Source organism: Mobula birostris, chromosome 8 (assembly GCF_030028105.1).
Source record: "Mobula birostris isolate sMobBir1 chromosome 8, sMobBir1.hap1, whole genome shotgun sequence".
Lineage (NCBI taxonomy): Eukaryota > Metazoa > Chordata > Chondrichthyes > Myliobatiformes > Myliobatidae > Mobula > Mobula birostris.
In genome coordinates this window covers 65916870-65941813 of record NC_092377.1, presented here as the reverse complement: position 1 = coordinate 65941813, position 24944 = coordinate 65916870, and the positions used below count along the sequence as shown (strand labels likewise).

The 24944-nt window shown below is 39.0% G+C and overlaps 1 protein-coding gene across 1 annotated transcript in view; it reads left to right on the top strand.

Moving 5' to 3' along the window:
- Positions 1 to 22025, top strand: part of LOC140202004 (NADPH oxidase 3-like) — a 180171-nt gene extending 158146 nt beyond the window's left edge. The window contains exons 7-13 of the mRNA XM_072266873.1: positions 5180 to 5309; positions 11570 to 11662; positions 12259 to 12512; positions 13951 to 14113; positions 14581 to 14727; positions 15976 to 16100; positions 21797 to 22025. Coding sequence (XP_072122974.1) covers positions 5180 to 5309; positions 11570 to 11662; positions 12259 to 12512; positions 13951 to 14113; positions 14581 to 14727; positions 15976 to 16100; positions 21797 to 21923 — 1039 coding nt within the window. The 3' untranslated portion in view covers positions 21924 to 22025. The remainder of the gene's footprint in view (positions 1 to 5179; positions 5310 to 11569; positions 11663 to 12258; positions 12513 to 13950; positions 14114 to 14580; positions 14728 to 15975; positions 16101 to 21796) is intronic.
- Positions 22026 to 24944: the final 2919 nt, after the last annotated feature.

The following is a 24944-nucleotide window of genomic DNA, read 5'->3' as shown; positions in this document are numbered from 1 at the left end:
TACTTGATACCTAGTTAGCCCATTGCTTTGCTTTTTAGATTAGTTGCACGGTGGGTTTTTTGGGGGTTTTTTTTTGGGTTTTTCTGGGGGGGGTGGTTTTGGGTTTTTCCTTCTCTTTATTGATATGTATGGGAAATTAGTATACTATTATATTACCTTATTATTGTATATCTACACTGCACTGTTTGTACTAACTTTTTTTTGTGTATTAATATCTCTTGTAAATTTATATTGCAACAGTGTATTAGTGTCTACATGGTTTACCTTTTGTGTACTAATTCAATAAAAAGATTTAAAAAGAAAAAGGGGGAGAAAAGTTCTGAGGAAAATATTATTATACTTTTATTGTCACCAAACAATTGGTACTAGAACGTACAATCATCACAGTGATATTTGATTCTGCGCTTCACACTCCCTGGATTACAAATATTAAATATTAAAAATAGTTAAAATCAGTACATATTAAAAATTTAAATTATAAATCATAAATAGAAAATAGAAAAATGAGAAGTAAGGTAGTGTAGAAAAAAAACCGAGAGGCAGGTCCGGATATTTGGAGGGTGCGGCCCAGATCCGGGTCAGGATCCGTTCAGCAGTCTTATCACAGTTGGAAAGAAGCTGTTCCCAAATCTAGCCATACGAGTCCTTAAGCTCCTGAACCTTCTCCCGGAGGGAGGAGGGACGAAAAGTGTGTTGGCTGGGTGGGTCGTATCTTTGATTATCCTGGCAGCACTGCTCAGACAGCGTGTGGTGTAAAGTGAGTCCACAGACGGAAGATTGGTTTGTGTGATGTGCTGCGCCGTGTTCACGATCTTCTGCAGCTTCTTTCGGTCTTGGACAGGACAACTTCCATACCAGGTTGTGATGCACCCTAGAAGAATGCTTTCTACGGTGCATCTATAAAAATTAGTGAGGGTTTTAGGGGACAGGCCAAATTTCTTTAGTTTTCTCAGGAAGTAAAGGTGCTGGTGGGCCTTCTTGGCAGTGGACTCTGCTTGGTTGAACCAAGTCAGGTCATTTGTGATATTGACCCCGAGGAACTTAAAGCTTTTGACCTGTTCCACTTGCGCATCATTGATGTAAATAGGGTTGTGCGGTCCGCTACTCCTTCTGAAGTCAACAACCAATTCCTTCGTCTTGCTGACGTTGAGGGATAGGTTATTGTCTTCGCACCATGCCACCAGGTTCTGAATTTCCTCTCTGTGCTCAACGAGATATGGCCTACAATTGTTGTGTCATCAGAAAACTTGTATATTGAGTTTGATGGAAACTTGGCTACACAATCATGGGTGTACAGTGAGTGCAGCAGGGGGCTGAGTACACAGCCTTGAGGGGCACCGGTGCTCAGAGTGATTGTAGAGGAGAGCTTGTCCCCTATTTTAACAGCCTGGGTCCTGTCTGTGAGGAAGTTGAAGATCCAGCTGCAGATCTGAGTGCTAAGGCCCAGGTTCCGGAGCTTAGGAATCAGTTTATTTGGAATGATGGTATTAACAGCAGAGCTGTAGTCAATGAAAAGGAGCCTTACGTATGCGTCTTTATTCTCCAGGTGTTCTAAGGAGGAATGTAGGGCCAGAGAGATGGCATCTGCTGTTGACCTGTTGCTCCGGTAGGCGAATTACAAAGCATTGAGGTTGACCGCTAGGCTGTGGTTGATGTGTGTCATAACCAATCTCTCGAAGCACTTCATAGCAATTGATGTCAGAGCCACAGGTCGATAGTCATTCAGGCATGCCACCTTGCTCTTCTTCGGCACTGGGATTATTGTTGCCTTCTTAAAATCTGAGGGGATCTTAGACTGAAGCAAGGAGCAGTTGAAGATGTCAGCAAACACTCCAGCTAGCTCGCTTGCACAGGCCCGGAGAACCCGTCCTGGGATGCCACCTGGGCCCGTCGCCTTCCTTGGATTTATCTTCAGGAAGGTCCTTCTAGCATCCTCCTCGGTGATGATGAATCTCAATGCCACCAGGTCCAGTTCATCCAGAGGGAGCGAGACGCTCCTCTTCTGTTCGAATCTTGCGTAGAATATGTTAAGTTCATCAGGAAGAGAAGCGCCACAGTTATTAATATTCCCAGCCTTTTCTTTGCGCCCAGTGATCTCATTTAGACCCTGCCATAGTCTACTGGCATCCCTTTGGTTAGCCTGGGCTTCCAACTTGGCTCGATATTGCCTCTTGGCGCCCTTAATGCATTCCGGAGTTCACACCTGGATTCCGTGTAGCGACTGGTATCCCCGGGCCTAAAAGCCGCAGCTCTAGCCTTTAAAAGGGACTTGACCTCATAATTCGTCCAAAGTTTCCGGTTAGGAAATACCTGGATCGCCTTGCTAGACATGCAATCCTCCGTGCATTTCCAAAATAAAATCCGTGATAACTAAGGCATACTCGTCGAGGTTAGCTGCCGAGTCCTTGAATACTAACCAGTCCATCGATTCAAAGCAGTCACGAAGGACCTCATCCATTTCCTTCGTCCAACGCGACACTACTTTTGACACCATGACCTCCCGCTTCAGTTTCTGTTTGTAAGCCGGGAGGAGGAGCACTGCCTGATGGTCCGATTTTCTGAAGTGAGGTCGTGGGACGGAACGGTAGGCATCCTTGACTGCTGTGTAGCAGTGGTCAAGTATATTCGGGCCTCTAGTGGGGCAGGAGACATGTTGGTATAGCTTTGGCAGCGCCTTTCTGAGGTTGGCCTGGTTAAAGTCCCCAGCTGTAATGAACAAAGCCTCCGGATACCTGGTCTCAAGTTCACTGATGTTGGCATACGGTATATTCAGAGCATACTCCACGTTCACCTGGGGGGCAATGTAGACCGCTGTCAGTAGGACCGAGGTGAATTCCTGTGGTAGATAGTAGGGATGACACTTCACCAACAGGTGTTCCAGGTCCGGGCTGCAGGAGCTTGTCAGTGCCACCGTGTCCCACCACCCAGTGTTAATCAGTAGGCAGACGCCACCTCCACTCATCTTGCCCGAAGATGCCGTGCAGTCCATCCGATGGATCGAAAATCCCTCCGGTCGGATGGCACAGTCGGGGGTGGCAGGGGAGAGCCAGGTCTCGGTGAAACAGAATACACAGCAGTTCAGCAGCTCCCTGCAGTAGGTGAGTCTCCCTTTAAGATCATCCACCTTGTTCTCTATGGCTTGCACATACGAAGGAAGAATTAAACAATTATCCCGTGATTGTTTTCATGGATGAAGACATACAAAACCTGACTCATCTATTTCTGTCAAGAATTAGGAAATGAGGAAACTAAACAAAAAATGGTACTGGAGTAGTTGTTGAGCTCGCAAGCTAATAATCACAAGAACCTGGTTGTTTACATTCCAGAGTTTTGAAAGAGATGGCTTTAGACATTTTGTTATCTTAAGTTCTACGGATTCTTGAGTTGTCCCGGATGGCTTTAATTATGATTCTCCCATGTTAGAACTAATGGAGAATTACTGACTTATTAGCCTAATATCAATGATGTAGAAAATACTGAGCGCTCTGTTAAGAAGCTAAGGATTGTGCAGAGTCAACATGGATTTTCAAAGGAAAATCATCTTTAATGAATATGCTGGAGTTTTATTTTGAGAAGCTGACTAGTAGAATAGTTGAGGAATGTGGTGTATTTGGATTTTCCAAAAACTGGTTGATCTTTGAAATTAGGAAAGACAGATTTTGGGATAATGTATTGATGTGAATTGAGAATTGCTTATTGACAGAAAGCAAAATATGTGAATAGTTTGTTTTCAGGTTGGCAGGAAGTGAATGCAAAGAGGCTTTAAAGGAATATGGGCAAGCTGAGTGAATGGCAGATAGAATATGAATGAAAAAATAAGGTACACATAATAGAAAAGCTGAGTATTTATCCAATGGTAAAAGATGAGGTGGTACTGATGTTTAGAAGGACCTTGATGTAGTTGTACATAAATCATTGAAAAGAAACTTGTGAGTAGCTATATTGTCCTTATTTACAAGAAGATGTTAATACAGGGCTATAAATTCTTGTTGTTTTGGGCTAAGAGAGGCATACTTGACATTTGGTCTCCCTGCCTAATAAAGGCGTGCTTGCCATTGAGAATATGCGGCAAAGAATCAGTAGGTTGGTTCGATGAATGGCTGCATGAGGAGAGATTGAGTACAGATGTAATGCAATCTCCAGAGCTTAGATAAGAGGAGATCTCATTAAAACCTACAGAATTCTTAAGGGCATTAGAAGGCAAAATACAAGGAAGATGTTTTCCCTGGCTAAGGAGCAAGGAACACACCTTCAAAATAAAGGCATCCGTTAGTCTTGCGAGACCATGGATCTGCGCCTGGAAAGTCTTCACTCTCCAGGGCGCAGGCCTGGGCAAGGTTGTATGGAAGACTAGCAGTTGCCCATGCTGCAAGTCTCCCCTCTCCACAACACCAATGTTGTCCAAGGGAAGGGCATTAGGACCCATACAGCTTGGCACCAGCGTCGTCGCAGAGCAATGTGTGATTAAGTGCCTTGCTCAAGGACACAGCATGTTCCCTTGGCTGGGGCTCGAACTCACGACCTTCAGGTAGCTAGTCCAATGCCTTAACCACTTGGCTACGTGCTCACCCTTCAAAATGGTTAAGATATTTAGGAGTAAAGCAATATAAAATTTCCTCTCTCAAACAGCAGTGAACCTTTGAAATTCTCTACTCCATCGGGCTGAGGAAGCTCGGTTATTGTGTGCATTGAAAACACAGATCAACAGAGTTCTGCACATCAAGAAAATAAAGGGATGAGGGGGATAGGATCAAAAGATGTTGCTGAAATATAATATCAGTCATGACTTTAATAAATAATGGAGCTGGCTCAAAAAGCTGGATTGTCTACTTCTGTTCCTACTTCTTGTGTTCTGACGTGTACATTGCTTTACCACAGCAGCCAATAGAAATTATACTGTTATGTTATTAATATGTAAGTCACTTGGTAATTTATGAATTTTCTTCACAAAAATAATTAATTTACCTACATTAAAACTAGTTAACCTAATCTTCTGCTAAATATATTTGGTATCAATAACAACAAAATGTATTAAAGAAAATCCTAAATTTATCAGTGATTGAAGTAATTTTAAAAATGTTGGGAGTTGTGCATCAATATTCTAAAACATAGTAATTAGTTTTGAATTCTACAATGCTTATAAACAGTAAAGAATTAAATTAGTCATCCTGTGATATAGGCGCATTGTTCGAGGACAAACTTCTCAGAGTCTTCAGAACCACAATGTTACATACTGCAAGGACCACCATGAAGAATGGGGAGACATTCCAGAATGTCCTTTACCACAATTTTCTGGAAATGAACCAGTGGTAAGTTTATATTTTTTAAATCAAGGATCAGTGTGACAGATAATTGTTCTGGATTTGTTAGAAAGCTCCTTTGGTCAAAACACCATGGATCTGTATGATACTAACACGGTGCAATTATTTGCCTCAAAAGTTTTGAGAACGTATTTCACTTCGGTGGGCAGGGCAGGAAAATCAGCCATAAAGTGCTGACTTGTCCAGTGCTCCCTTAACTAATACTCGTAAACCAAGCAGGGTTCGATAACGAAACATTGGATTTTCTTGATAATCTCCACACATTACCTTATTTATTCTTGTTTTTTATACACAATTTAACAGTATTTGAACTCACAACTTCTAGATTACTAGCTAACTACTGTAATTTATTTTACTGAGGTTAGAAATACAGCAAGTGCTTCGGAATGCAAATGTATATTTGCCCTCATTACAAAACATTTGGAGTTTAACTATTTAGAGCAGGGGGTTTAGATGAGGTGGAGATTGTTAGGTGTGTTCAGGAAAGTTTCCTGACACAATATGTAGATAAACCAAAAAGAGTAGAGGCTGTACTTGATCTGGTATTGGGAAATGAACCTGGTCAGGTGTCAGGTCTCTGAGTAGGAGTGCATCTTGGAGATAGTGATCACAATTCTATCTCCTTTACCATAGCATTGGAGAAGGATAGGAAGAGAAAGTTAGGAAAGCATTTAATTGGAGTAAGGGGAAATATGAAGCTATCAGTCACGAACTTGGAAGCATTAAATTGGGAACAGATGTTCTCAGGGAAATGTATGGCAGGAATGTGGCAAATGTTCAGGAGATATTTGTGTGGCGTTCTGCATAGGTACGTTCCAATGAGACATGGAAAGGATGGTAGGGTACAAGAACCGTGGTGTACAAAGGCTGTTGTAAATCTAGTCAAGAAGAAGAGAAAAGCTTACGAAACATTCAAAAAGCTAGGTAATGATAGATTATAAGGCTAGCAGGAAGGAGCTTAAGAATGAATTTAGGAGAGCCAGAACAGGCCATGAGAAGACCTTGGCGAGCAGGATAAAAAAAAAACCCAAGGTATTCTACAAGCCTATGAAGAGCAAGAGGATAAGACGTGAGAGAATAGGACCAATCAAGTGTGACAGTGGAAAAGTGTGTATGGAACCAGAGGAGATAGCAGAGGTACTTAATGAATACTCTGCTTCAGTATTCACTATGCAAAAGGATCTTGACGATTGTAGGGATGATTTACAGTGGATTGAAAAGCTCTGAGTCTATAGCACACTCAAAGCTGCTGCGCAGGTTGACTGTGTGGTTAAGAAGGCATATGGTGCATTGGCCTTCATCAACCGTGGGATTGAGCTTAAGAGCCGAGAGGTAATGTTACAGCTTTATAGGACCCTGGTCAGACCCCACTTGGAGTACTGTGCTCAGTTCTGGTCACCTCACTACAGGAAGGATGTGGAAACTACAGAAAGAGTACAGAGGATATTTACAAGGACGTTGCCTGTATTGGGGAGCATGCCCTATGAGAATAGGTTGAATGAACTTGGCCTTTTCTCCTTAGAGCGACGGAGGTTGAGAGGTGATCTGATAGAGGTGTATAAATAATGAGAGGCATTGATCGTGTAGGTAGTCGGAGGCTTTTTCCCAGGGCTGAAGTGTCTAACATGAGAGGGCACAGGTTTAAGGTGCTTGGAAGTAAGTACAGAGGAGGTGTCAGGGGTAAGTTTTTTATGCAGAGAGTGGTGAGTGTGTGGAATGGGCTGCCAGTGACGGTGGTGGAGGCAGATACAATAGGGTCTTTTAAGAGACTCCTGGATAGGTCCACAGAGCTTAGAAAAACAGAGTGCTATGGGTAACCGTAGGTAATTTCTAAAGTAAGCACATGTTCGGCACAGCATTGTGGGCCAAAGGGCTTGAATTGTGCTGTAGGTTTTCTATGTTTCTATTGCTACCTTATACATTACCTGCAGTATTGTGCATTATTTTGTCACCTTACTTAATAAAGCATATACTGGCATTTGAATCAGTCCAGGTATATTGCAATATATCCTGGGCTGAGATGGTTGTCCCATCATAAATGGCTAAAGAAATTAGATCCACATTTCTTGCAGTTTGAAAGAGTAATCTTTATTACTGGATGAGGGTAACTTAAAACTGATTTGTCTTGGAACTTCTTGCAGAGAGTAGCGAGTCTCTGGAATTCTCTTCCCCAGAGAGTTGTGAAGGCTGCGTCATTGGGGATACGCAAAGAAGAAATACAGTATATTATCAGCAATCTGGCATTCCAGGGAATGGAGGGTAGTCATGTGAAAATTGATCAAGCATAAACATTACAAGAATTCTATCGTAAGCCTTTATATGAAATGACTAATCTTCAAAGAGCAGGTTGTTACTGAAGCCTATAGCTGCAAGTAAATAATCTAAAATATCTTTTCACTTATTTTTCATGGTGCTTGAAATAAATCGTCATGTTTGACCCAATTTGCATAAAAATAAATTGCTTTATATTTTAGAAATTTTTGACACTTGTATGAGAATTCCAGAAACATAAATATCAGTTACATTTTTGAAAGATTTGGGAATTGATCATTGTGAGAAATTAGCATAGAAGAGCAGGTAAGGCCTGGGCCAGGTCATCAATGATAGTGGATGGTAAGAAAGGATGAAGGGATTGAGTAGCCTACTTCTACTCCAGTTTTTCTACATACTATGTTAATTGCACATTTCAGACCTTTGAGTCATTTTGGCAAAGTTTATAAGAAACGGTTGTATTTCTAAAACCGGTGTCAGAATGTAAATCTTCACAGTTTTGCCAAAGTTCCACCATCATACCACTTTGCACATCGACTCAACTTTCAGTAGCATAAAGCCTTCATTTTCTGTGCAATTAATTATATTCTATTAATTAGCACCTGTTCATATTCTTATTTTTGCATTCCATGCCAGCTTTTCATTTGCTTTTTGTTCAGTCAATGAAGTGTGAAAGAAAGGCAAGAGTAGATATTGGACCACTAGAAAATGATGCTGCAGAGGTAGTAATGGAGGACAATGAAGTAGCAGACAAACTGAATAAGTATTTTGTATCAGTCTTCACAGTGGACGGAACTAGCAGTATGGTGGAAGTCCGGGTGTCAGAGGGCATGAAGTGTGTGAAGTTACCATAACTAGAGAGAAAGTTGGTTATTGGGAAACTGAAAGGTCTGGAGGTAGATAAGCCACCTGGACCAGATGGTGTACACCCAAGAGTGTTGAAAGAGGTGGTTGAAGAGATGGTACAGGCATGAGTAATGATCTTTCAAGAATCAGGTTCAAAACTAGGTTCTGGAGTGGTTCCAGAAGACTGGAAAATTGCAAATGTCACTCCACTCTTCAAGAAGGGTGAGAGGCAGAAGAAAGGAAATTATAGACCAGTTAGTTTGGCCTCAGTGCTTGGGAAGATGTTGGAGTCGATTATTAAGGATGAGGTGTCAAGGTACATGGAGGCACATGATAAAACAGGCTGTACTCAGCATGGTTTCCTCAAGGGAAATTCCTTTTGGGAAAGTCTTCTGGAATTCTTTGAAGAAATAACAAACAGGATAGACAAAGGAGAATCAGTTAATGTTGTGTACTTGGGTTTTCAAATGGCCTTTGACAAGATGTCACACATGAGGCTGCTTAACATGCTATGAACCCATGGTATTACAGGAAACGCTCCAGCATGGATAAAGCAGAGGCTGATTGGCAGAAAGTAAAGAGTGGAAATAAAGGAAGCCTTTTCCGACTAGCTGTCAGTGACTTGTGGTGTTCCACAGGAGTCTGTGTTGGGACAGTTGCTTTTTATGTTATACGTCAATGATTTGGATGATGGAGTTGATGGTTTTAATGCAAAGTTTGCAGACGATATGAAGACAGGTGGAGGGGCAGGGAGTTTTGAGGAAGTAAAATGGCTACGGAAGGACTTAGACAGATGAGTAGAAGAGGGAAAGAAATGGCAGATAGAATATAGTGTCGGGAAGTGTATGGTCGTGTATTTTGGTTGAAGAAATGAAAGGGCCGACCATTTTCTAAGTGGAGAGAAAATACAAAAAACTGAGATGCAAAGAGATTTGGGAGTCTTTGTGCAGGATTCCTAAAGGTTAATTTGCAGGTTGAGTCTGTGGTGAAGAAGGCAATTGCAATGTTAGTATTCATTTCAAGGAGAAAGGATGTTTTAGACTTTATAAAGCATTGGTGAGGCCTCACTTGGAGTATTGGGAGCAGTTATCTCAGAAAGGATGTGCTGAAACTGGAGGGGGTTCAAAGGAATTTCACGAAAATGATTCCAGGATTGAATAGTTTGTCATATGAAGAGTGTTTGACGGCTCTGGGCCTATATTCACTAGAGTTCAGAAGATTGAGGGATGACCTCATTGAAATCTATCAAATGGGGAAAAGTCTTGATAGAGTGGATATGGAGAGGATGTTTCCTGTGGTGGGAGAGTCTAAGACCAGAAGACACAGCTTTGAAATAGAGGGGCGCCCTTTTAGAACGGAGTTGAAGAGGAATTTCTTTAGCAAGAGAGTGGTGAATCTGTGGAATTCTTTGTCACAAGCAGCTATGGAGGCTAAGTCTTCATGTAGGAGGGGTGATTGATAAGTTCGTGGCCTAAGGTACAAGGAGTCAATTTTAGAAAACCTAGCACATTTATTTTTCAACATAGTCCTCTTCTACATTTACACACTTAGTCCAGCGATTGTGGAGCAGATGGATCTTGGACCTCCAGAAAGTGCCCACAGCAGGGGTGATTGATAAGTTCATGGCCTAAGGTAGACGGAGATGAGTTATACAGCTCTCATTTTGTTCGCATGCAGTTCAACTGTTTAAGTGATTATGCAGAAAGTTTGAAGTTAATAATTCACCAGGAGCGGTTGATAAGGCCGAAGGTAGAAGGAGATGAGTTACTAACTTCAAACTTTCTGCATAATCACTCAGAGTTGAACTGCATGTGCATGTAATGAGAATTGTATAACTCATCTCCTTCTACCTCAGGCCATGAACTTATCAATCACCCCTTCTATGTTTAAGGCAGAGGTTGATAGATTCTTGATTGGTCAGGGCATGAAGGGATACAGGGAGAAGGCAGGAGATTGGGGCTGAGAGGAAAATTGGATCAGATGATGAAATGGAGCAGATTCGATGGGCCAAATGGCCTAATTTGTCTCCTATATCTTATGGCCTAAATAGGGATATGTTGAGTCTGTGTAAAGTGGATTGCATGGTTGAAGAACTGGCTTTTGCAAATGAGCATTAGGGCTGTCTTAGGATCAGAGACAGTTGAGGAAGTGCCCATTTTCTTTTTAGTCCTTTACCTTTTTTCTATTTTATCATCCTTCCATAGTTAAAGTAAAAATCCATTGGGCACAAATGCACAGGAGGACTTTGAAATAGTGAGTATCTGTGTTGTGGCCTACATTACTGTCAAGGAGAGTTGATTAGCTTCATCAATGTGCAATGTCAGGATACATATTGAGATAAGGAACTTGCTTGGGATTAAATACAGTGCACTTCATATCTGGTTCTTCAGCACCATATTAGACATAATTGCCACATCTGACATGGCTCCACTTATTTGAATAAGTGACCTGCAGAGAGGGAAAAAAAACAAAGATCAGTGCTTTTGTTTGCATTCACTTAGTTTATATTAACTAATATTAACATTAATTAATCTTTTAATGAATTTTATCTGTTTATGATATTTAATTTTAGAAATAATTTCATGTTCTTCAATTGTTCCTCATAGTCTGTGATCTTCTGAGACACTTTGAGACAGTGGGGAAAAACCTTCAGGGCAAGAAACCCCTCAGGGCAGTCCAAGGTCAGGCTCTGCTGCCTGAGTCCGGGTTGACCCTGAGTCTGCTCCATTCCATGCAGAGGAACACCTGCAGGACATTGGGTTTCTTCAACCTCAAAAGTGTGACCATAGGATGAGTGTGGGAGTATCATCTGAGCGACACGGGATGTCTGGAATGTGATGCCCCTGATTATTCCAGTGTTATTTGAGCACTTTTCAGCTTAAATTGCCTCCTAACAATGAGTTTCGATAATGTATCATTACTAGCCTACCATGAAGGTGATTTCTGGCCCAGCCTTCACAATGTAGTTTGTAGAGTTTGGCTTCTACATATCCTATTTAATTAAAGGTACAACACCAAATGCATTTCAGGAAGGCCCTGGACAATCGGGGAGAGAAATGAGGCATTCTCTCTCTGATGACCATTTTAAAGCCCGTTACTGCATTTGAATAATTTTATGTACTTTTTTTCAGAGCTGGAAGTGGGTTTTGGGTCCAATCTTTCTAAATATTTGTGAAAGACTGACTCGATTTTTCAGATCCCGTCAAAAAGTAGTGATTACAAAGGTAAAGTTTAATTTGCAACATCTTCATTTTATTCTGGCATACTTATTTATAAACTTGTAAAACTTTTGTCCTCAGAAATTGTCTTAATGCACTCATTGATTCTCAATACTTATTCTTCTCTTCAGTAGGCATCCTTTTAAATTTTATTTTTAGCAGGCAGACTAAGAAATGATAGGTCCATTGCTGCTGATGGCAAGTAGCTTACTGAGTAGTTCCATGATTGATGGGTGTTACTTCTGCACTCTGCAATGGCAGAATGTTACAAGGTGTAACTGACATTGACATATTACCTTTCTTGGTCATAGCGTAATCAGTACATTAAGTTGTGAGATAGTAAACATGCATTTGTAAACCAATAAGAGAGCCACTAAAATTAGTGGATCTCATTATTCAGTTCACCGTCAAAGCTGAGGCCGAAAATGAAGATGTGGTAAATCAGGAAGTAAATCAAAGGTGAACCTCTACAGTGATTCTTATAAAACTGAGAATTGTTACATCTCTAAGAGCAGATGAACTCACTGACTTTGCTGTGAGAACCCATAAACTCAACATATAAACATTAAGCGTAATACTGTATTCATTCCTTTACTGGATAGGTGATTGTACATCCCTCCAAAGTTCTTGAACTCCAGATGAAAAAGCAAGGCTTTAAGATGAAGCCTGGTCAATACATCTTTCTGCATTGTCCTTCGATATCTCACTTTGAATGGCATCCATTCACATTAACCTCAGCATCTGACGAGGACCACTTTAGTATCCACGTTAAAGTACTGGGAGACTGGACAAATGCTTTGTATGATGCCTGTGGAGCTAATCTAAGAGGATTTCGGGAACCGTGGAAGATGCCAAGGTTTACATTTTGAGATTTTCTGAATGTATCTTGTTGCTATCATGATATTTAACATAATTGATGAAAATTTTAGCATGTTAAGTAAATATTAAGTTCTAAGCTCCTCTTCCCTTTTATTTGGTGAACATGTTGACTTAATCTGCAAACAGAATCAAATATCGCTGTGATGATTGTACGTTCTAGTATCAATTGTTTGGCGATAATAAAGTATTAAGTATTTTCTTGTCAGTCATCTGCTGCTGAAACACTCATTTATTCTGACTTGATAGTATCAATGGATTTCTCAATGGCTTCCCACATTGTACTCCATAAAGGTCATTCAAAACTCCATTGAAACATCAACTCTGTCCTTGTTGATAACATCTAATAAAATTGAAATGTTTTTTTAACTTCTTTCTTGTTTTCAAATCCCTCCAAGATCTCACTTCTCAATTTTTCTATAATTCCTCCCCCCTTTCATCACAGAATACTCCTGTGCCGAAAATCTGGAATAAAATAGAAAATGTGGAGCACCTACTTTCGGTCTGCGGGAGTGACACTCAGGTTCAAGTGTCTAGAACTTTAATTTATCATCCCACTCACATTCTGGCTCATCCGTTACACCAAGTCTTGCATTAGCATGAGGAAGAGTACCTCGTATTTCATCTGGGCACATTGCAGTTTTCTGCATTCAATACTGAATTTTCCAACTTACTAACTCATGTTTTCTTTGGCTGTATCAAAACTGTCTATTTCTGCTTGTCACAAACAAGAGAAAATCTGTTGATGTTGGAAATCCGAACAACAAACACAAAATGCTGGAGGAACTCCGAAGGCCAGGCAGCATCTGTGGGGGAAAAAGGTCCGGCCGAAGGGTTTCAGCCCGAAATGTTGACTGTAGTTTTTTTGCATACATGCTGCCTTGCCTGCTGAGTCCTTCCAGCATTTTGTGTGTGTTCAGTGATATACATGTCAGGGAAGATGTCTTTTGTAGACATTTCAATGCCTAACACTCTTTGTGCTATACTTTACAGAGATGGTGTACTTCAAACTTTTATTAGCTGTTTTGATCTTGAGTTATTCTATGTTACATAATCAAGTTTGCCTTTATTTAATTTTTTTAAAGCTGGAAATAACAAATCAGACAGCATTTGTGTGAAGAGAAACAGAGTCTTCATCTTGAAACATTAACTGTTTCTCTTTGCATGGATTCTTCCAAACAGGTGAAGGTGTCCAGAGCTTTACGTTTTTATGTCAGGTTTCCAGCATTTGCAGCTTGTTGACTCTTATGTAAAAGAGTCCATTTAATATGGAATTGTATCAGAAGTTTGAAATGTTTTATGATAAATTCCTGTTAAAGAAACTGAAGATGAAATGTTCCAGATAGCGGTGGTGAAAATGGCGTATCCATACACATCAGGCTCCAAGCTATTATATATATATTTGATATGCTTTACAGAGTCGCAGTCGATGGTCCTTTTGGAACTGCCAGTATTGATGTGTTCTGTTATGAAGTTAGTGTGCTGGTTGCAGCAGGAATTGGAGTAACCCCCTTTGCTTCTATATTGAAATCAATTTGGTTTAAGTACAGTCACCAGACTGTGATGACTAAATTAAGACGGGTGAGTTTTGTAAATGCCTTTTTTTCATTTGAAAAGCATACTGAGAATATTATACAAATCCTCATGATAAGGCAGTGACTGAATAGTGGTCATTCAAAGCAATTGGGGAGTAGTCAGTCATATTATGCAAAGAGCACATTCTAAATGGAAAATGTGTACTAAATAATGAACAATATAGTCATGTATATTGAGCTTTTACTACCACAGTCAATGATATTTTGAGGAAAATGAGTTAATTCTGATAGATATGAAAGAAATTATTTTTGAATAAACATAGAAAACTGGAAAGTAATGTCATGAAAGAAACATAATGGAAGTTTTTTTAATGTCTTGAATAATCTTAATGCATTTTTTCCTTTCCTACAATTGCTAAATGCATGAGGGAATGTTCTGTTCTCCTCCTGAATCAATTTTCCTTTTTGAAAATTTTGAGGCTTATAGTAATGCATTTCTTTTATAATATAAAGGTCTACTTCTATTGGATTTGCCGGGATACTCATTCATTTGAATGGTTTGCTGATCTTTTGCATTCTCTGGAAATGCAAATGATGAAGATAGGAAAGGGTCAGTTCCTAAGTTATCATATCTTTCTCACAGGCTGGGATGATTATCAAGTGAGTGAGAATTTATTGTTTCAATTTCATAACTTTTCAACAAATGTTCTCTTTAAAGATTAGTTTCCTCATGTTTATAACTGAATTGAACAGCTTCTATATAAATAATTTCAACCATACCACTTCATGGAATTTTGGACCAAACTCTTATCACTTTTCTGCTTCTCTCTGATTACAAGAATATTCTTTTAAATCTCTTGTTTTACTTTGGTCCCAATTCTATTTTCATCATTCCTCTCTCCCATCTCCATGTGATGCATCCACTTAATTCCTTCTGTTTTCATTAACCCGATTCAAATGATTATATTTTGCTTCATGTTGACTTTCTAAAACTGGTTACATCAAAGTTAAGCTAAGGTTTAATATTTTTGTTAATAATTGTGTACAGAAGGATATTGCACAAGAGAAGGATCAATCAATCAAAAGAGGGCAGCATGGTAGAGTAACAGTTAGTGCATCGCTTTAGAGTGCCAGTGATCCAGATTCAAGTTCCGCTGCTAAGTATAAGAAGTTAGTACATTCTCCCCATGACTGCGTGGGTTTCCTCAAGGTGCTCTGGTTTCCTCCCATGTTCGAAAAATGTTCGGGTTAGTAGAGAGTAAGCATGCTATGTTAGCACTGGAAGCATGGCGACACTTGCGTGCTGTCCCCAGTTTATCATTGGACTCTGTTGGTCATTGATGTAAGACAACACATTTCACTGTATGTTTTATTATTTCAATGTACATGTGACAAATAAAGCTAATCTTTAATCTGTGTCTTTCCACCCCAAAACACATCATTACCACATGCGTTCTCCTGATCTTTAAATGCATTGAAAGTCTCTTGGGAAGTAATAAGAACATGTCCAAATGTAAAACTAACCATAAATTGCTGTGGAAAAAGTTTTGACCGGAAACACATGGATTAGAAATGAATGGAGATTAAAAATCCATGATTTTTCGATTTGGAGCTCAACTTTGAATCTGAGCAGCCAGGTTTGATTTAATCATCTTAACAAATTTAGTAGATGGATATCTAGATGCTGGTGATAAATCAAAATGGTGAATATGGGATTTAAGAACTGAAAGCTTGGGAACTACGTGAAACGAACCTAAATCTGAATTATATTTAATGTTGTGCTAAGGCAGTATGGTTTAATATTTTTGTTTATAATTTGATAAAGAAAAAAAAATAAGCTGTAAAATGTAAAACTGAAGAGCTGCAGTAAATTTGTTTTATCGTGAACTGACTGTTGTTTCCTTATAGGCTGCCCATATTGCTTTGCATTATGGAGAGAATGAAGATGTAATCACTGGACTGAAACAGAAGACTTTCTATGGTAGACCAAACTGGAACAATGAGTTCAAATACATAGCTGACGATAACCCTGGGTAAGGCCTTTCATGTTCTGATGCTTCAGTATTATAATAATTTGAATGTTCAATAATTATTATGATTTTATTATAGGTTTGATCACATTTTACATGATCACATTTCACAATCTACATGACAATAAAAGTGCAGCATTATAAGAGTTTCTGTACGAATAATGTGGATTTGTAAATAGGAAAAGACACTACACTGTCATCTTGTAAAGTGACAATGAGTAGATACGTACTTCAACTAATTTCTGTCAGATTGATAAATGGAACCTATATTTCCATGAGGACCAGCATGAAACAGAAATCACTTTTCGTAAAATAGTGATCAACCTTAAACTCTGTTACGAAGAATCAGATTGGTTATAAATTGCCTTTTGATAATAGAACAAAAGCAAAGAAATTCTAGTTGAACACACAAAAGGAGAAAATAAAACTGTCTCTGTTTTCAAAGATTCAACTCTGTTTTCTGTTATGTTTTTAAAATATGTAACTGCTATTTTGATTTCTTGCTCTAGTTGTGTATTTTACTTGTATCCATTCTCACAAACACAAGAATACTGATACTTAAAAAAAAATAAAATAACCAATAATTGATCTCTGAATTGCAAAAAGTACTCTGGCAGATTTCAGATGAAAACCCAATGGCCCTCAAGGTATTTAAAAATTGGGATTGTGAACAGGATGATCTTCTTACCATCGTGTAATGAGTGCAACGTTCTGAATCTTGTTCCTAGTGCATACAATGTCATAGCTCAAAATCTCCTGTCGTTAGGAAAAAAACTAACCATAAGATGATGATCGCAGTAACAAAAGGAATAATGGATTCTTGTGCTTCTTTGCGCTTTGGGATTAAGAGATGGCTTTGGAACGGAATTCCTGCATCTTACTCAACCCCTATTTTGAGTGTTATTACTAGAATTCTTCATGCACACGCACACACACAATTCTCAGATTAAAATATATATATATGTGGGAAGATGAGGTGAAGCCATATTAGCAACAAATGATGTCTGTGATAGTGGCAACCTGTTGTACTATTAATTTGTAGGAACAAGTCAGAATCTGTTTCGTGGAAAATGGGTAGCAATGCAACTTTGATAGTGAGGTACGCTGAGGATGAAGTGTCTTAATGTACAGTCAGGTTCTGCTCTTTTTTTTCCCCTGTCTTGGGAGCGTCATGTCATGCAGGAGATATACAGAGCTACTTTTTCTTTTAAATTCTGGAGAACGGAATAAAAGATGTTGTTATATTGTGCATTCTATCCCATAGTCTGAATTATGTTTGTAGTTAAACAATACTTACTATTTGACAGCAAGTGGTATTACTTTATTAAATATTTGGTTTAGAAAATGTCCTTTTATATGGAATATCCCTAGAATTTAAGAAAATGTTGCTTGTTATTAAAGGAAATTATGTTCTTATTTGCCAAATAATCATCAATCACGTGAGGAGAGATTATAGCAGACTTTGAACCATCCCTGGTAACAGCATTTTCTGCCTAGAAGCAGCCATGTTTAATGGATCAGGTTACACATATGTTCAATTACATTAAGGTCACTGATCTGGATTATTACTTTTCCATGAAAGTTATGTAGCAACAGGATGTAAGTGAGTGTGAGGTGGTACAGTTTGATCAAAATAAGGAGAACTCTTGAATAGTAAGAGTATATGGAGAAAAGTGAGAGTACAGAGAATAAAAACACTTGCTGGATATATGCATGAAACCACTGAAAGGAGAGACAAAATAATGATTTTAAAAAGCAGTATTATTCAGTCTCACAGGCATGGAACTGAAAGACAGGGAGGTTATGTGACAATAACAAACTTGTTAGGCATTATGCTTTTTATAATGTGTCTCTGGGATATCTTCCTTTTTCCTTGACTATGACATCCACTTTACCATAGTTGATAGATCTCTAAATAAAATAATATACTTCTAATACAAATAACACTGAGAACATGAGTTGCAGAGTCCTTGAAAGTGAGTTACAGTTTGTGGAATCAGTTCAGTGTTGAAATGAGTGAAGTTATCCAAGCTACTTCGGGAGCCTGATGGTTGAATAGTAAGATACGGTCCTAAATCTGGTGTTGGTCCCAAGGCTCCTGTACTTCCTCCTCAATGGAAGCAGTGAGAAGAGAGTAGGGCCTGGATGGTAGTCCTTAATGAAGGATGCTGTTTTCTTCTGGCTGTGCCCTTTGCAGATATACCCAATAGTGGAGAGGGCTTTACTGGAGATGAACTGGTCTGTGTCCACCACTTTTTAATAGGCTTTTCCATTCTTGGGCATTGGTGTTTCCATACCAGGCTATGATGAGATTTGTTCAAAGGTTCATTTATTATCAAAGTATACAGCTTGAAGTTCTTCTCTGGATAGCCAGGAAATCAAGAAAGAAAAGAAAAGCAGTACATGCTGAAGGAAATACGGGACAATTATTGAAAATCTGAAGCAAAAAACAAATATCCAAAAAAAAACCTAGCAGATGGGGCAGCATCTGTGGAGAAATGTTTTTTAAAAACTGCATTTACTGAGATAATCATACCTAAAACAACGATTTTTGACACAAACAGGAAAGGCACTGTTTTTATTTAGAGATACAGTGTGGAACAGGCCCTTCCAGCCCAATGAGCTACTCTGCCCAGAAACCCACCTATTTAACCTCGCCTAATCATGGGACAGTTTTCAAAGACCAATTAACCTACTAGCCTGTATGCCTTTGGAATGTGGGAGGAAACTGGAGCATTCAGAGGAAACCTATAAAGTTCTTTCATATGGAGTCAAAATTGAACTCCAAACTCCGATACCTGATATTGAGGTGTACTGATGACAAGGAAAGATTGGACAAACTTGGACTGGTTTCTCCGGAATATCAACGGCTGAGGGGCAACCTGTTCGAGTATGAAATTATGCAAGACCTGGGTAGGGCAGATAGCCAGCCAGTCTTTGCATGATGGCATGGTCAAAGACTAGAGAAGAATACATGAGAGGGGGTACGTTTAAAGGAGAAATGCAAAGCAATTTTTTTAACACCGTGTGATAAGTACTTGGAGTGCACTCCCAGAAGGGGTGAGAGAGGTAGATATGACAATAACATTTAAGAGGCAAAAGAAGCTACAGAGAGTTGTGGACACAGATCAACTCAGCACATCATGAAAACCAGCCTGTCTTCTATGTCTGTCTATACCACTCACAGCCTCAGTAAAACAGCCAATGTAATCAGAATCAGATTTGATATCACCAGCATATGTCGTGAAACTTGTTAAATTTACGGCTGCAGTATATTGAAATACATGATAAATAAATATAGAGAAAAAAGACGGAGTTACCGTAAATGTGTATCTGTCTATTAAATAGTTAAGTTAAAATAAGTAGTGCAAAATAACAAGTAAAAAAAAAGGTTGAGGTAGTGTTCACGGGTTAAACGTCCATTTAGAAACTGGATGGCAGAGGGGAAGAAGCTGTTCCTGAATCGCTGAGTGTGTGTCTTCAGGCTTCTGTACCTCCTTCCCGACGGTAACAGTATGAAGAGGGCATGTCCTGGGTGGTGGGGATCCTTAATGATTGATCCTGCCTTCCTAAGGCTCCGCTCCTTGAAAATGTCTTGGTTATTACGGAGGTTGGTATCCATGATAGAGCTGACTAATTCTACAAGTTTTGACAACTTACTTCAATCTTGTGCAGTAACACCCCACCCCCCCATACCAGACAGTGATGTAGCCAGTCAGAATGCTCTCCAGGATATGTTTGTAGAAGTTTTGAAGTGTTTTAGTTGACATATCAAATCTCCTCAAACTCCTAATGAAATATGACCACTAACTTGCTGCCTTTATGGCTGCATCAATATGTCAAATTGCTTACTCTTTCCACTTCTGATCCCCCTCTGAGGATTAGCTTGTGATCCCATGTCATACCCTTCCTGAAGTCCACAATCAGCTCTTTGGTCTTGCTGATGTTGGGTGTAAAATTGTTAATGCGACACCACTCAATTAACTGGTATATCTCGTTCCTGTATCCCCTTTTGTCACCATCTGAAATTCTGCTAACAATGGCTGTATCATCAGCAAATTTATACATGCTGTTTGAGCTATGCCTAGCCACACAGTTGTGGGTGTAGAGAGAGTAGAGCAAGGGCTAAGCACGCATCCCTGCAGAGCACCAGTGAGTGAGGTGGAGATGTTATTTCCAATCTGCACAGATTGTGGTCTTCTAGTTAGAAAGTCAAAGGTAACTACCTCCCCAACTCCCCACAACACAAACATTTTCTTCTCCTCTGTCCCATGGGCAGAAGATACAAAAGTCTTGCATCTAATTGTCTGCATTGCACTTTTTCTTTCTATAACACTTTACTCTGCACTGTTATTGTTGTCCCCAGTATTACCTCAATGCACTGTTGCAATGAAATGATTGATATACATGGAATGCAAAACAAAACATTCACTGTGCCTCAGAACATGTGACCATAATGAAGTCAACAGTAATAATAATAATGACAAGCATGAAGTGCATGGAATAGAGAGATATGTGCAGCATAGTTTTGCTTGGATCATGCTCAGCACAGACAGGGTGGTCTGAACTTCCTGTTCCTGCACAGTATTGAATCAGAATCAGGTTATTTTCACTGACATACAGTATGTTATGAAATTTGTCATTTTGTTGCAGAACAGTGCAAAACTTAAAAATTACCACACAACTTACAAAAATAAGTAAGCTCTTCTCTGAGATGTTGACACCCGGGAACTTGAACTGCTCACCAGTTCTACTGCTGACCCGTCAATGAGGACTGGTGTGTGTTCTCCTAACTTCCCTTTTCTGAAGTCCACAAGCAGTTCTCAGGTTTTGCTGATGGAGAGCGTTGAGTTGTTATGACACCATTTAACTATTTGATTTATCTTGCGCCATCTTGTTGCCATCTTAGATTTGTCAACAACAATGTTGTCATTGGCAAATGTATAGATGGAGCCTAGCCACACCATTCCGAGTATAGAGTGAGCAGAGCACAATTAGTCAAGCACGCATCCTTGAAATAAGTCTGTTGATTGTCAGCAAGGTGTTATTACTGTTCTGCACTGACTGTATCTGTCTGTGACCGCTATTCTATATTCTATATTTGATATGGTACTCAAGCAGGCATGAACAAGCTCTTGTGTAGCATTAAAATCTGGTCTGTTGAGAATGGCAGGGGTGAAATAGGAGCTGTATTATGTCTTGGTTATTGCAAACTACAATAGGTAGTTTATGCAATATGACACAGTTTGTTCTTCTCTTTAATATTAACAGCTCTGTGCATCACTTGCTCTGTGCTATATTTGATACATCTCAGAATAGTACCCTACTAGAAGCATGAATTGAATGTGGTGCATTGTCATATAATTAGTTCACAGGATGTTTCCTATGATACAGCTGAATCTCACTCAACAGAAACTATAGTCCAAGGTTTAATGTAGCAAAGAAATGACCAGACAGTGTGTATTTCATTGACTTTATACTTGATAGATAACTGGTGCTATTCTGTATGAAACAAGTGATTGTATTCTGATGGCAGCTGGGTGCAATGATGTACTGGGCTGCTTTTGCAAGTCTTTTTTGTAATACTTCAGTAACTTGTCTTTAATAGTTTCTGATCTGAAAGTACAACTTTGAATGCTAACCATAGAAGAATACAAGATGTCTTTGTTCTGAATTGTCTTTTATTGCCTCTTACACAGGTCCAGCATTGGTGTGTTCTTCTGTGGACCTAAAGACCTTTCTAATGTCCTGCATAAAATGTGTAATTACTATTCGTCTCTTAATCCCCAAGGTGTTCAGTTCTACTACAATAAAGAGAACATCTAAAATAAACCCAGGTTTCAACAAGTGATTATACTCCAGGTTGGCTTAAATCCATACAGCTAAATTATATTATCCCTGCAGTTGGTTGATTGTCTTGCAACGAGATTAAAAATACAGAAATGTGATAATTGTATTATGTGCTATGTTACATAATTGCATTTAAGCTTTTTTAAGTTGAAACAATACTATGAATATACATAAATAAGTATACAATAAAAATCTCACAAGTTATTTAAAAAATGGCCTTTTCCTTTCTCTGGTATAAATATGACTTGAACATAATTTGCTGGTATCACACTCCTCTAATCAAATATTGCTAAATGAAGTTGAGGGATTATTAAAAATGGCAGCTATTCTATGTGTCCAAAGTCTACCCGGACTCTTCGGTGATGTAGTTGATGCTGTCATCTACATTAATATACCAGGATATTATATACATACTAAATAAGTTTATACACTTTAATAAATATAGATATTAAATAATGATGAAATTACTGTATCATGAGTAGCATTTAGGGCTGAAGCACACAAAGGAAATTGATTGGGTTTTGGAGGCCATTGTCAGTGCCAGCATATTGAAACAAGTGTGCCTTAGGACAATTTCCTCATCAAAGGCTTTGGAGATAATTGCACAGCTACATACAGTCCCACAGAAAAATGGAGCTATCCAAAGTTGTGCTTGTTAGATGCACGAGTACACATACTGCATATATGTGCATGGGAGTGCCTCTGCAATAATTCAAGAAAACAAGTAAAAGGAGAGTTAGAGTTGAGCAATAAACACTGGTATTATTTACAACATTTGAATCTCACAAATGAATATTAAAAATATGAAAGCAAATATGTGGAAAAATAAGTAGAACATGGTGAAGGTAACATGGAAATGAGACAAGAAGGGCTTGAACAGGGTGACAGCATAACAACAAAATCCTGTATTTGCACATCGCCCTCGAAGTGGGAAAACATTCTTATCCAATTCACAGGAAGTTTACCAGAGTTTTCCCCAATCCACATTAGGTATGAGCACAATTGATCAGAGGCCTGGCGGGTTTTGTGGACAATAGAATGTAAAATGGTTTAGGAAATCATTTGCAAAGCTTAGAATTTAGATAGCTAAAGGCATTTAAACTTGGGGATATGCAAGAGACCATGACTGGATAGCACAAAAAGTTCTGGGTTAGCGAAGATGGGAAGGAATGATCAGTTGAAAGCAAGAAAATGTCTTAGAAATGAATTACTACTAGACTGAGAGTCAATATAGGTCATGGAGCATGGTGTATGAATGAACAGGAATTACTGTAACTTAGGATATGGGTGACAGCACAATGGAAATTTACATGGGGTCAAGGATAGGGCGTTGACTAGGAAAGAATTCAAGTGGTGAAATTCAAAGGCAACAAGGCAGGAATGAAGGTTTCAATGGTAGATAAAACGAAGACAGAAGGCAAAACATCATTAAACACTGTACATCTTTGTCAGTTCATAGCTTATCAAATCCATGTAGAAAGAAGTGATCTCTACTTTTTTTGTTAAAATATGAGTGGCTAACACCAGAATTATGGCTCTAGAATATGTTTTGTAAATGAAGAAGCTTCTCTGAACATATTTAGGCAGGCACATGTGAAAAATCTATTCTGTATCCATTTCTCCTACATTTATGATCAAGATAGAGTGAATAGTGGACTGCCCTACACAACTTTTGCCAAAAAGGGACTTTGATGATTTTTTTATTTGAAGAACCAAATGAGTTGGTGATGACATACCAAGTTAAAATACAGCTTGCATCCTGAACTCTCAAAGCTGACTTTGATGACTGATTCTCTACTTACATTTTGGTAGCTGATAAAACATTGGAGTGGGACTGGAGCATTCTCCTGCTCAAACTCCATGAAATCTGGCTAATTGTATCTTAATTGTGTTTACCTACCTTTACTCTTGAATAGAGCTGCCTAAAAAAAGTTATAAAATTTAGTTCTGAAATTTTCTATTGACATAGCCTCTACAGTTTTGTGCAAATAAATACTTGCTGACATCATCCTGAATAATCTAACAGTAATTTTAAGATTATGTCTAATGGAGCCATTGTTCTGAACTCTCCTACTTGAGGAAATAGCTTATTTGTATCTACTTTATCAAAGCCTATTATTGTCAAAAGCACCTTGATCATCTCATTTCTACTCGTATACTGTACTTCAGCACGTGCAACTGGCCCTAAATTAATCCCCATTAGCTCTCTGTGTCATTTTGATGAATCTGCACTACCCTCAGCTTGAGTTTTCTCAGATGTGTTTAGTCCAGAACTGAACTGTGTTTCAGATGAAATGTGATTATAAAACTGTGGAATAATATTCATCTTTTTCTATTTTCACCCCCATGGAATGAAAGTTAATACCATATTAATCTAAATTAAGTCTTTTGCTTTTTAGCAATTTCTGTAACTGGGCAATTAAATTTTAAAAAAAACCTTTTCTATGGTTCTTGTACTTTGCCATTTTGAATTCCACCTGTCACACTTTTGCCCACTATCAGTGTCTCCTTGCAATTTAAAACTTATTCGTCCAGTTAAAATTTCACATATGACAACAGTGACTAAAGTTCAAATGCAAGTAATTGGCCATTATAAACACAAGAAAATATACAGATGCTGGAAATCCAAAGCAACACACACAAAATACTGGAGGAACTCAGCAGGTCAGACAGCATCAACAGAAATGAATAGATAGTTGACGTTTTGGGCTGAGACCCCTCTTCAGGTCTGAGAAGGAAGGGGGAAGCTGCCACAATAAAAAGGTGCGATGAGAGGAAGAAGGCTAGCAGGAAGGTGATAGATGGAGCCAGGTGGATGGGTAAGGTCAAGGGCTGGAGTAGGAGGAATCTGATAGGTGAGAGTACCATAGGAGGAGGGGACCTGGGGGGGAAGTAATAGGTGAGAAGTGGTAAAAGTTAGGGTGGGAAATAGAGGAAGTCATGGGGGGGGGGGGAGAAATCATTTACTGGAAGGAGAAATTGTTATTCATACCATCA